The sequence below is a fragment of the Berghia stephanieae genome, chromosome 5 (assembly GCF_034508935.2).
Source record: "Berghia stephanieae isolate SIO BIC M18660-M18661 chromosome 5, UCSD_Bste_1.3, whole genome shotgun sequence".
Classification (NCBI taxonomy): domain Eukaryota; kingdom Metazoa; phylum Mollusca; class Gastropoda; order Nudibranchia; family Aeolidiidae; genus Berghia; species Berghia stephanieae.
In genome coordinates, this window is record NC_088364.1 from 48,534,027 (window position 1) to 48,548,116 (window position 14,090).

The 14,090-nt window shown below is 36.1% G+C and overlaps 1 protein-coding gene across 5 annotated transcripts in view; it reads left to right on the top strand.

Annotated features, from left to right (window-relative positions):
- The window catches only part of LOC144973081 (advillin-like), a 101,902-nt gene extending 90,450 nt beyond the window's left edge, over positions 1 to 11,452 (top strand). For all 5 annotated transcript variants that reach the window (XM_078915088.1, XM_078915091.1, XM_078915087.1 and 2 more), the window contains exons 26-28: positions 69 to 140; positions 3,973 to 4,059; positions 8,307 to 11,452. In XM_078915088.1, the coding sequence (XP_078771214.1) occupies positions 69 to 140; positions 3,973 to 4,059; positions 8,307 to 8,420 (273 nt within the window). In that variant the 3' untranslated portion in view covers positions 8,421 to 11,452. The remainder of the gene's footprint in view (positions 1 to 68; positions 141 to 3,972; positions 4,060 to 8,306) is intronic.
- The last annotated feature ends 2,638 nt before the right edge of the window (positions 11,453 to 14,090 follow it).

Here is a 14,090-nt window from a genome sequence, read left to right on the forward strand (position 1 = left end):
TTATAATCTAAAGGCTATGAAAGCCATATGTGTCTAAATACTTTAAAATTTTGACTTTGCATGGCTAGGCTGGGAAGACTTATGAGGACTTGAAGAGAGAATTGGGACAGGAAAACGTCAGGGCAACAACAGTACAAGAGGTATGGTCGTCGCTTGTGTGTCTTGCTAATGTCTGACGGAGCTTTGTGATGACGGTGATGATGGTAGTGAGTGATGATGATGACGATGATGATGATGATGATAATGATGATGATGATGATGATGATGATGATGATGATGATGATGATGATGATGATGATGATGATGATGATGTTGATGGTGGTGGTGGTGGTGGTGGTGGTGGTGGTGGTGGTGGTGGCGGTGATTGTGGCGGTGGCAGGGAATGTGGTTGGTAATGGTGACGAGACAGAAATCATTGGGATAACTACGGCTGTGATGTAGCCGGCTGGTCAGTGGACCTCGACAATTACGGACCATTTTATATACGTTGGTAAGGCATCTACCATACATGGCCATAACCGATGTATGTTTTTGATGAGCAATGAAGACGTTTTTTGGCTTTTTTTTGTTTTGGATTAACCAGTTAACTGCCGTGCTCCATAAAAACGAGTATTTAGAAATTTGGCCAGAGAACTCATCCTTCAAATATCGATTGAGTTAAATGGCCCCTCATCAAGGCAAAACCCCTCAAATCTAGGCCCCTGCGAGGTCCCAAATTTGAGGTTTTGCCAAGGTGATGGTCATCTAAATGGGTCGATATTTGAAGGACGAATTTTCTGGCCAAATGTTTAAATAGACGTCTTTCTGGAGAGTAGTGCGGGGCGGTCCTTGGCAAGCTTAAGGACCACGGTCCAACGGTCCTTGGGAAATGAAGACCGCAAGGACCGGTCCGGTCCTTTTCGACATTGAACATTCCTGAGAGACTGTTGGAAGTGGGATCGTTCATTCTTGAACCGTTAACGACCGCTACACGATGAAAACCGTGGTCTACAGGAGTAAAACACACGGAGTAGTCACACTCATTTCAAATTGTAACCTAATTAGAGAAGAGGGGTGATGCCTTCTTTATTTGCTCACCGTACTTCATTGTTACTTCGATAATTTAATAAAATTTGAAATTTATCCCCATTAACGGAGATAATGGCATCGCCCAAGGCGTTGATCGAGTTGTTCCTGGCGTTGATACACACACGCAACTCCTACCCCCCCCCTCCCCCCCCTCCCCCCCCCCCCCCCACACACACACACATTAGAGGGCAGCGAGCATTGAAGAGTAAGAGAGAGAGATGTGAAGTTATAATAAGAGGGGGTGGATGAGGTAATAAGAGGGGTCGATGGTGACTTTTCGCCAGATCTAACAAACTCAGCTACCCATTCATTGCTGAGTAGACAGGGATTCAGAAAAACTCGACTGCACCCGGGATCGATCTCTGGCCCTTTGCGTATAAAGAGAGTGCTCTATCAACTGAGCTATCGGGGTCCCCAAATATTCTATTGGACTTTTTTAAAATTCAGACGTTATAACTGGTTTTTTTGGAAGGAAGAAACTAATGAAACTCATATTATTTGATTAGTAAAAACACCAAACGAAATTTTAATATTATTGTATTATTTTAAATGACAACACTGCGATAGAAAGGAGTGGTGACAAGAGATGGACAAAAGAAAACAAAAATCGGATTTGCTACTTGCTAGGTTCGACACACACACACACACACACACACACACACACACACAAACACACATCTTTAGTAGTCACATACATTTCAAACAATAACCCATTAGAGAAGAGGGGTCATGCCTTCACCATAGATCATTGTCATTGCGATCATTATGGTGTAGTAAATTTTGAAATTTACCCCGTATAATGGAATCGTCCAAGGCGTGCGCCTCCTGTTCCCCCATCTCACACACGAAAGGGCGGTTTGCGGAGTGGAGGTTGGTGGTCGTCTGCTTGTATGGTCGTCTGTGTCGTTTAGTGTATGGCAAAGGGGGTGGGTGCGATTAATTAAGTGGGATGGGTGGTGATTGGTGGAAGATAGGCAACCGAAGGCAACGAATCGCTGGGGAAGTAGTAGGCTATGGCGCGAGACCGACGGTGATCAGACCGGTCTTCAGCGCGGCACTAGTTGAAAGGTGATAAGAAGTGAGGACCGCCGCCGGTCTTCACTATGGGACCGATCCCCGGTTCAAAGCTAAAAGACCGTAGGACCGGTCCAATAGGACCGGTCCTCAGCGCGGCACTACTGGAGAGCGACATCTAACTGCATAATGATGGTTGTATTTTATAGATAGTATGCGCTTGGTGAGAAGCTCACAATATTGCCATCCGGAAGTATAACGGACCAACACACAGAACGATGTGTAACCTTGAACGTTTATAGTCTAGTTAATACAGTTTAGTGAGAATTACTCATAAACGCGGATGGCAGAAAGCAATAACAAAGACCTGAGCGATGTCCACTTCATAATATCAAAAAAATGGAAATTTACTCTATGTGGGACCATGAAGTTATAAGTGATACAGCATGAAGTGAGTTGAGCATGGTGATACTCGTACCTTCGACAATGTGCATCTGAATATGCGTAATTATTTATTTTACAAGACCATTCAATCTCTAAATATTGTAAATATTGATGCTGCGGCGTACGTGTTGGAAATGATAACATTGTATAGATGGAACTAAACTGACGTCACCCAGCTCTTTGATATTGTTTTAAGACAGCCATTTGAATGATTGGTTCTCACTAAATTCTATAGATCAGACTATAAATGTTTAAGGTTATACGCGCATGTTAATACGTTATATCGACTGGTGGATGTTGTGAGTATTTACCTAAACGCATAGCATCCATTGAACAACAGTTGATAAACCTATTGGAGACTGTGTATAAAATGCCGTTTATGTAATGTTGGACACACACAGAGGTGAATGTTAAGTAATTGTGACTATTACAGAAATGTTATAGCTCCCATTAGGTTTTTTCTTTTTCTTTTTTGTTTTTGTTGTTTTTTTTTTTTGGGGGGGGGGGGGTTGTTTTGTTTTGTTGTTGTTATGTTTTGTTGTTGTTTTGTTTTGCTTTGTTTTTTGGGGGTTTTTTGTTGTTGTTTTTTGCGAGTTTTTTTCGGTTTTAAAAATGGCAAGTGATTACAGTTGTAAGAGACTGTCAACAAAAGAAACGAAAAAAAAAGCTTTTCAAAGTAATAAAAACATGAAGAAAAATATTCACTTTGTTTACACTTTTTCTATCCCTTAAGATGCTATTCCTCCTCATGTTTTGGTACCAGACCCACGGTCTTTTGATCATTGATTTAATCGTCAACCTTGTCATATAATGGAATAAAAGCTTCAAATTAATTTACAAAGGATGTTTCGGGTTTCCCTTTTGTCAACAAGACACGATGTATGAATGATTAGATATCTCATTTAAATTTGTCTTTTGTGTTTGTTTAAACCTGGAAGGCTCAAATCATCTGTCTCCATAAATCAAAATTAAAGCTTTTATTCTATTTGATTATTGTTATTTATAGCTACGAGCTTCAAACAGCAGCATTCGTGTCATTCAACCCAGAGACACTGTTAAAAAACAATTAATCAATCCATAGTTTTTCAGAATGATTAATGTTCATGTTTATTTGTGTCGAAACATTACGGAAACGTCCTTATGTCACAGCTTTAATTTGTAGTTTGTAAATCGGAATAAAAAAATCATTGTAAACTTTTATATTGATCAATTACATGTTTGTTTAAAGGGACAAAGTTGCATTTGTCTCGTAGACTCGAATCATCGCGTTATAATATAGACTTTAAAACGCACAGTGCGCTAATAACGTTAGCTACCTAAGCTTAAGTAAAAATTACTCCAAAGTGTGTCCAAAGTAATTATTAATAGTGTATAACTACTTTATTGTACTAATTATTTTGTAGATGCATGTTTGTCTATCTCGACTTCTTCCTGATTCTATTCCAGGAACTTGCAAGCTACGACACCAAATACCCTTACCTAGAACTAATCAAATCAATGCCCCCAAAAGGAGTAGACCCCTGTTTTAAGGAGGTGAGTATAATGCGTTAATCAACATGTGGCCACACAACCCCTTTTCAAAAAGGTACTGAAACACTCATTGATGATATTTTGACAACCTGCCATCTCTAAGAGGACGAAAAATGTGACAAATCGTCTCAAAACGTTATTATGTCGGAGTGAACGGGATACAGAAAAATCAATCTAAATTTAAAGTAATCAGAAATACGAACGTCTTGTTTTCATTATCTTAAGAAACTATTTATATCTATTCTATCCAATAAAACGTATAATTTGGTCCAAGTCTCATGGTTTTTCTAGTTTCCCATTTTCATGGCCAAATGGTCGTTGGGGGTACTTGCCTGATGCAGCCTTCACATTGACCTTCTCTATCATCTCATATAACGTCAAACCTGTCCAGTCCTTGATGTTGTCATGCCATTATAATAATATTCTTTTGTCTTCATCTTCTCCATTGACCTTCCACCGTGTTGTGCAAAACTGTCTGCCACAAGTTATTGTGTCTGACCAAGTGTCTAAACCATGGAAGTTGCCTTCTTTAACATTGCAAGCAGTGATCCCTGTCTTTCTGATATGTTATTCCAATCTTCGAGAACATTCTTGATAGTTCTTTGTTCCAGGCATGACGCACGTAGGATCTTCCGGTAACTGTTGCTCTCAAACACATTGAGTCGTCTTTTTATTTCCGCATTCACCGCCAGACCTCACAGCCATAAAATAACACGGACAAAACAAGTGACTTGTACAATCTAAGTTTTGACCCCCTTTTCTGTATGAGTCGAATCATTACCGCAGCCACCATTCCGATCCTTGATTTGACCTCCTATGTGCTCGTTCCATCTTCGGTCAGTAACAGCCCTAAATATGTGAAGGAAGTCTGTCTGAATCTATGTTTTTATTGTTCTTGTTATTGGTAAAAGATGGATATTAAGCCCAAACCAGTCCGTGCTGGTATTTTATTTTTTTTCAAAGCAATTATATTCATTTTTTGTTCATTAAATTTTACGAAGTCCACAGTTTCTAACAGCTCTTTGATGAGGAATACAAATATCGTCTCTTTAACTGCATACGACTGAAATTTCTTTATTCTGATCATTTCAAAAATAAAATTTACTTTTTGGCATCTGCTTCACTAAGGCATAATATCAGATTAAAGGGATTGGTCATATGTTTAAAATTCAGTAGTAACTGTATCCACTAGTTCATGACATGTCAGAGAAAATGTCTAATTTACTAATATACTCCCGCGTTTGTTTTATCATCTGATATTCTTAGTAAAATATTTAAGAATGTTTTAAGCACAACCTGAATCAAACCGATTAAACTTCCAGCGTTTCATTTTTCTATTCATAATTATCTATAAAAAAGACGTATCAATTTCTTCATATCTCATATTATTTAACATCTGCACTTTATATCGATTTTTTCATGCAACACGATAGCATATTTTCAACGAAACATTTTAATAATTTATTAATAGTAATAAATGAAACCTGTCGGAATCAGATTCTGTTTGTCTGGAGTGCAATGCGCTTTTATCAGTTTATTATATAGTCCTGTTGATAAATTGATGTAAATACGCATTTTATCTGGCAAGAAATTTTAGTTGAACGCTGCTGCGATTATTTCTGCACTACGTGGCATGTTTGTATTTCACGCCTTGTCATTAAGAACAACCTTTATTTTCATACAAAGTAATGCTCAAAACATTTTTTTCGGCGCGGAAAAGATAAGGTAGATAGGCAAGATTGATATATTCATAAAATCTAAAAATGCGAACTGGAAGCTGTAAAATTATATTTTCATTTCAAAATGCATCGAGTAATGTTTGACATGTTCTTTGAAATCAATACCACCCTAACGTCAGTGCATAATATTTATACGATAATTCAGGTAGTAATTCTTGAAAATGTCTGATTAAATAAGGCTTGTATTAAGTGATGCATCTCAAAATTGTATTGAGAATAATCAACTTTGGCGTCAATACAATCCACTTCAAATTCTTTCTCAGCAAAATCTTGTTTTGCTGCAAATGAAGTTTCGATTCTGGATGACTTTTAATCATACTGCCTCATTTTATCAGTTTTTCCATATCAAAGTAACAATATAGGGAGCAGGCACTGGTGTAAGATAAAAATCTGGAAAGGTGTGTATGAAACAGTGCCAGACAAAGTAATGAGAAAAAATATAGGAAAAAATAATCTCAAAACATCAGCTAGACCAGGCTGATTTTATTTCTTTTTACTTTGTCTCTCATTGTTTCATCCAAACCTTTTCAGATTTTCATAACATTTTGACCAGAATACTTTGAATCAAAATGACCTTCAACTACTTGTCAAACCTGAGAATTCAAAGTAGTTTTAATGAAGTCTCAGGTTTATAATCTTATAGTATGATACTCAGCTTCTGACCTACTGTTCCCTGGTTCGAGTCCTGCTTAGGCGGCACAAAGTTGAGTTCTTGAAGATGGCTCTTGACACACGTGCTCTGTCCACTATGACTTAATTCACTCAATCCCATCTCTTCTCGTGGGGAAAATTGCCGTGAAAAAAAGTAGTCATTCAGAGTCATTAGGTCCATGGAGCCGGAGTTTATCCCGGCTTTTATAGCGTGAGACGAACAAATTATAAATTACTTTCTTCGTTTGGATAGGCGGGTAGTCTATCGCAAAGTACTTTCCGCCAGATCTAAAATACCCAGCTACCCTATAATTGCTTGGTGGACAGAGAGTCAGAAAAAAATCTCGACTTCACTCGGGATAGGTTTCGGTCCCGTTGTGTGTAAAGCGAGTGCTCTAAATACTGAGCTATCGGGATCTCCTACCATAGTCATAGGAAAAAATAACTACCTGACCAGTAATCACGTTGTCTTTGTCGAAAAAAAAAAGATTGTAATAGCGCGTTACAGGCACCATGTCTTGTCAGAATGTTATAGGTTTTTGTTGCTGTTGGCTTGGGTCCCCTTCAAAGGGTTTTCAACATATTTAGGTTGTCTACATGCTCAGCGGTTCTTTTGCTGTGCCATGACGTCAACCCCGAATAAATGTGTGTATGGAATGGTGTCAGACAAAGCAAGAAACAAATTAAGGATTAGGCATTGGCCTTAGATAAAGATCTTTTCTCCGATCTTTATCATAGACCAGTGCCTGCTCTCTAATTTGAAAATAATGAAAACGTTGCTGCTTAAAGCTCGAAGGAATAAACAACGACTAGTAATGAAATGAAAGCTTCAATTTATCGAACGAAGACAGATACCCAGATAATGTAGACGTTTCGTGTTTCCCCTTTATCAACAAAACGCAATGAATGAAACGCAAAGGATCCATCCTCAGTGTTTCATTCATCGTGTTTTGTTGATGAAGGGGGGAACCCGAAACGTCTACAGTATCTGTCTTTGTTCAGTAAACTGGAGCTTACATTTCATTTCATTACTTATCGATATTTTTGTAACTTTGTATCGAAAAATCAGTTTTTGTAAATCTTGGAAATGATGATCTGGAAAAATATAACATCGAGTAATTCATCTATTTTGATGACGGTGTTTTGTATCTTTTCTCTCACTACCTTGTGAGTTTTTAAGTATTATGAAAATCAAATTTCCTATTCACTGCGATTTGGTTTATAAGCGTTATTAAAATTTTAGCACTTAGCAACCGGAAAAAGGTTCAGGAATTCTGAGAATGATTGAAAACCACTAAAACGTATCATCATTATCACCATCATCATCATCATCATCATCATCATCATCATCATCATCATCATCATCATCATCATCACCATCATCAACATTATATTCATCATCATAATTATCATCATCACCATCATCACCATCATCATCATCATCATCATCATCATCATCATCATCATCATCATCATCATCATCGTCATCACCATCATCACCATCATCATTATAAGCATTATAATCATCATGGTCATCATCATCATCATCATCATCATCATCATCATCATCATCATCATCATCACCATCATCAACATTATATTCATCATCATAATTATCATCATCACCATCATCACCATCATCATCATCATCATCATCATCATCATCATCATCATCATCATCATCATCACCATCATCACCATCATCATTATAAGCATTATAATCATCATGGTCATCATCATCATCATCATCATCATCATCATCATCATCATCATCATCACCATCATTATCATCACCGTCATTATCATCATAATTATCAATACATTCATTCACGATTTCATCCATTTTCTTGTGTATTTCAGAGATATCTTACAGATGAAGAATTTGAGAAAATTTTCAGAATGACGTATAAACAGTTTTCCAAATTGAAGCAATGGAAACAGATTGATCTGAAGAAAAAAGTTCGTCTATTTTAGTTACAACTTGAAAGAACAAACGGCAGCACCATAGATATTATTCATTGCAGTATTGCATTCTATCATTAACCCAGAACAGACGGGTTGTCATTAACCTTTTATCTGATCTGAAATCTACCATTTTCACCAATAGGGCAACTGTAACGATGCGACAAGGGGTTCTTCTACACGAATTTATTAACCTTTTTTGGTGTTGCGAAATAGCTCAGTGGTTCACCGATCACAAAGTCAGGTGATGTTATGCGTGATCAATTTTTGGATGGGTGATCGTATAAAAATCGGGTCTCGATGTTGCGTCCTTGTGTAAGGTACTTTCCATACTCTCAATGGAGCCGGAGTTTATCCCAGTTTCTATAGTGTGAAATGGACAATAGCAATTGCTTGCTACCTTTGGATAGGACTCTAATCTAACTCAAAGTACTTTCCAACAGATATAACAGACCCAGTACCCACTCACTCAATCAAATTATCTACATTAACCTTTCCCCTCATTTTTGTTATTTGAATTAAACATTGACTGCATTTCATTTTTTGTCTTGAATTTTACTCATTAAGTTGTACTTTTAATCTTTTTTAAAATAATTTTTCATTCCAATTCACATATCTTTTATGTTTTTCTTAATCCCATACAACAAATACATTTTAACATAAGATGGTGCTGGAGTGACGAAAATGCATTTTTTTTTCAAATACCATATTTTGCATATCTAGTGCCTTTAATTATCAATTTCCTGTTGGAATATTATTAAGTCAAGATATTTAGATGTTGAAATATTTGAAATGTGTTCATTTAATTTGTAAAAATTTATCATTTACTATTTACTATTAGTTCAAAATTATTGGGATTATTTATTTTTTTTGCGAATGTCATAATTTAATTCTGTGAAGCGATCAAACATTTTATTAGAACACGGTTGTATCTATATCATGGAATATTAGTATATGATTATTCTTTTTTATATGTTCATCCCGGAACTTAAAACAAATTAAATAGCAGAGTGACATGACTGTTGTCTCTCATGCTTGATATTTCATTATTAATTTCAATACATAAGAAATAGTCCTCCAGAGCCATGGTGCCCACAAAACCGGAGTTTATCCCGGTTTCTATTGCGTGAAACGGGCGATAACAATTGCTTGCAATCATTTGGATATGACGCATGTCTATCATTAAGTACTTTCCACCTGATCTAACAGACTCAGCTACTGCTGAGTGGACAAAAAAAAATCTCATCTGCACCCGGGATCGATCTAGGTCCCTTTGCTCTGTTGAAGATAGTGCTCTACAGAGCTATCGGGTACACAAACACCCCCCCCCCCAACCACCACCCACGAATACATGGTATGTAAAACATAACAGGCACTATCTACATGCATTAAAGTGTTATACAGAGTACGTGGGAAAGACTATTTGTGACACATCATCTCAAAACGGTATTATGTTGGATTGAACCAAAATACGACAATTGGGTTTAATGTTGAAATAATAAAAATATCAGAAATCTGCGGAATTTAAGAGAGAAAACACAATCACCTCAATAAAGATATATTTTAAACTAAAAACTATAGGTTCGGCAAAAAATCAGATATAACTCTGTGGTGTATTATTCGAATATAATACGCTATGAGCCGATGGGTCGTAATTTTCATATATTATTCCACTACATCAGGATCGCATTCTGTTTAACACGTTAATGATGTAGACATTGTTTAAGGATCTGTCCTTAGGGCATACCTAGGTAGGGGACCCGAAAATATACAGAATTATGGCTCGCTCTGTAATTCATATTTTTAGATAAACGAAACAACATAACTATAAGAGAAAAAAGAATTGAGAATTTCAATACTTTATCTCATAGAGGAACAATTCATTTTTATGTGATACAGAAATATATGAGAATCTAAAAATTATTGATAACAACAATATTTTTTACCATCGGAACGAATTCTCCGCTCTACACAGAATTCAGTGACGCGTACGTGCAGCCTTGCCTTCTATAATAATAATCTGATTCTTTTCGAACAGATGAAATGTTTGATCATCTCTTGAAGAATATTTTTCTATTTCTTTAACAAGATCTCAGAGATCTTCTATTAAAAATGTATAATTGTTCAAAAAGTGATGCGTTCATTTATTTATTAATATATTCATTTATTTAATTACTACTAAAGTAACGTTTTAAAACAAATGCATTGTAAGTATACAGCTGTGTAATACAGTGTAACTCTTGCAAGGCATGTAAACATGTAGAAAAGAAGCTAAAAATAATCATTTCTTTGGCTGCGCAATGAATAACACGGATGTAAATAAACATTTAATGACAAACATCTTTGATATCTTGAATATTGGCCGCTTTTGCACTTACTGTTATGTTGTCAAGTCAGAATTTTTTTTTTGTGATTACCTGATATCGTAAACAATACCCCTCAAAATTAGAGCATGAAATTAAATTGGCCATAAATTCGACAGTTAAAATAATGGCCATTTTGTTGTTATTTTTGTTATTGTTGCTGTTGTTGTTTTGTTTTGTTTTTTTGGTGTTTTTTTTTTGTTGGTTTTTTTTCGGTTTTTTTTTTTTTGTTTGTTTTTTGGTTGTTTTTTTTTTTTTTTGTTGTTGTTGTATGCACGATTTTTTGGCAGACTATAATAATATTAAGGCGAATTCCTACTTTGCCAAATAGTTAATAGCCACTCAATGCAAATGATAACAATGAAATTCATTATTATCAAGACTTCAAATTTTGGATTTGGAATCTATGTTATTATTGTTGTCTGGTAATATTCAAAGATAAGTTTTTCTCTCTTTTTTTGGACTAATCTAAAGCTATTCATTTGATTAGCAGATGGTGTATCCAATTTTACCAACGAACACGTCTAATCTCATATATATATTGTTTTAAAATAATCCATTTATCCATTTATCAATTTATCAATTTACCCCACACAATGACTTTTTTTCATTTTATAATAATGCTTTAAACTTTTATATTATATGTTTTATGACATTAAATATATTTCGATTTTAAAGCCATGAATACTTGTTCTCAAATTTTTACTCTGAAGTGATAGTTTTCTAGTTTAAGATTATTTAATTTTGGGAGAATTATCTAATTGATTATTTTTTTAAAAATCACTGCCATCATTTGTAGATTGTTATCTCTTGAAACATAAATTGTAATCTTGGATAGAAAATCGTCACACCTTACCAAAAAAGGGCATTCACCTCAAGTCTGCCGTACTCTGAAAAAAAAATCAGTTTTAAAAATTTTCACCAGAAAAAATCGTCGCTCAAATACCGATCGATTAAAATTACTCTCAGCTTTTCAAGAAACTGTCAAGCCTGGACTTCTGGGAAATCTCCCACACGATTCAAGGAAGTCCCAGGTTTGAGAGTTTTTGACACGATGAGGGTCTTTGTAATAGATCGTTATATTCGAAGGTCGTGTTTTCTAGCCAAAATTTAAAGAATGTGGGGGTTGTTTTTCAGCCCACGACAGAAATGTAACCTATCATGTCAAATCGTTATTATGCTGCGTTGAACCTGGAGCTGAACATTTAATTTTAAACTTTACTCATAAACATTTATGTAAAAATCAATGCCTTTACTGAGGTGCTTGAGATTTGTTTCGTGAGCTTTCAAAAAATAATTCAATTTTCTTCCTTAACTCCATTCGGACATATTAAATCATAGCCACACAGTCAAATTGAGTTTAGTCTTTACTATAATTCGTGGACGCTAACCCTAGAATTGCATGTTTCTGGTTATTAATTCTATTTCCAGCACCTACTAGTTCATCCCAAAGTAACATCACTGTAAGGGACCACGTCAATGTTACCAGATTGACGCGATGGGTTACAAATTCGTTTTTCCATTGTTCATAATATTATTTCAAATAAAGAAGATGACCCAGGACGCTATTCGATTTTAACCACTTAACTGCCATTCTTATATAAAAATTTGGCCAGAAAACTCGTCCTTCAAGTATCGGTTAATTTAATGATCCTCATTTTGGCAAAACTCTCAAACCTATGACTTCGCGAGATTCCAAATTTGAAAGTTTTTGCCAAGATGAGGGTAATTTAAATCGATCGATTTTTTGAAGGACAAATTTTCTGGCCAAATGTTTAAATACCGAGTTGTTTTTTTTTCCAGAATGTGGCAGTTAACTGGTTAGCGTAGTCTTATTGACCATCCGACTCAATTTGGTCACTCTGGCGATTTCTAAAGCAATTTTCCATCCCACTGGCCATAGTGGATGCCCTTGCCCTTTCTAATTGATACAACTGTCTAGCGGTCAGTCAAGCAAGCCCTGGCCAGGTCGGAGAGACGTTGAATAACCAAGAGGACTGAGTTCGAAGAAAGAACGGTAAGATGCTGTGAGATGTCTGGAGTGATAAGTATAATTTCAATATGTGTGAAAAAATAGGAATGGGACTAATGGGCTTCAACAGTCGTGACGTCACTTCCCTCGTAATGACGCATAGTAACTTAGTAACTGGTTCAAAACTATCGGGGAAATGGCGAACGGCCTTATGAAATACTTCTCCGACGAGCATAAATGTGTATCCAGAGGACGGAAAAAATTATAAATCTGATCATGTTTTGACTTTAATACATTCTGATCGCATGACGTGAAAAAGTTCTAGCCAGCATGAAGAATAAAAAGTACCGATTTTCTTTGTTTAGAACCAAGCTTCTTGTTGCTGGGCTGACGTGACAATCAGACTATTGAATCCAATTAGAACTTATATAAACATTAACATTTTAGGTACACAAACTCTCTCGGTAGAACGAACAAATGGATACCAAAACAAAGAAAAGAATTTCGTCAATGAACAATAAATATCGGCAATACCGATTTTGTGTACTTATTGTCTTAAATTATGTGACGAAGACATACATACATGGCATTTGGGTTCAATTCATAACAAGTAAAAGAATCATCGCTGGAATATATACATTTTAAACAATTCCAAGTAAAACTGAAAAGATGTCTTGGATTTGTCTTAAAATTGGATGACCTGATGTTGTTAGGCCTGAGTGTAGTAATAGCAAGTTCCCAATCTACAACGATTGATGAACGACGAGGAAGAAAACGAAGATCTGTGTTCTAAGACTGAGGACAGATCTTGGTTTGTTTTGCTCGTCGATTGTCGATTGTCGATCGTTGCAGGTTGGGAGCGTAATCGGTAACTTGCTATTAGCTCCAGGCGGGAAAACGTTTAAATTGCAATTTCTTTTTTTCAATATGGGAAACCTGGGTGGGGTTCCTGACCTCCCACAGTGGGCAAGGAGGCACTTACTTTGTCTTCTATCCCCCTATAATATCTGTTTTCCAACATGCTTTCCGTCTTTGTCTTGGAATGAGATTACTTGGTTTTGTACTGGCACTGGCCAGATACCCTGGCTGAGAGGGAAACAGTCAAATGTATAGATAGTTTTGGGAGATGATATTTTTTTCCGTTGTAAATCATCTCTCTGTTATGCACTGTATTATGTTTTGTTTACGTGTCATATGTGATTTGTAAACATTTGAGTGTATTCCTATTAGTGGGGACCTGTGCGTGTGTCTAGATGAGACTTTTTTTTTTGTTTTGTTTTGTTTGTTGCTTTAGGTCTCTTCCAACACAATTGAGGTTATATGAGAGACCGCTGAAACAAAAAAAAC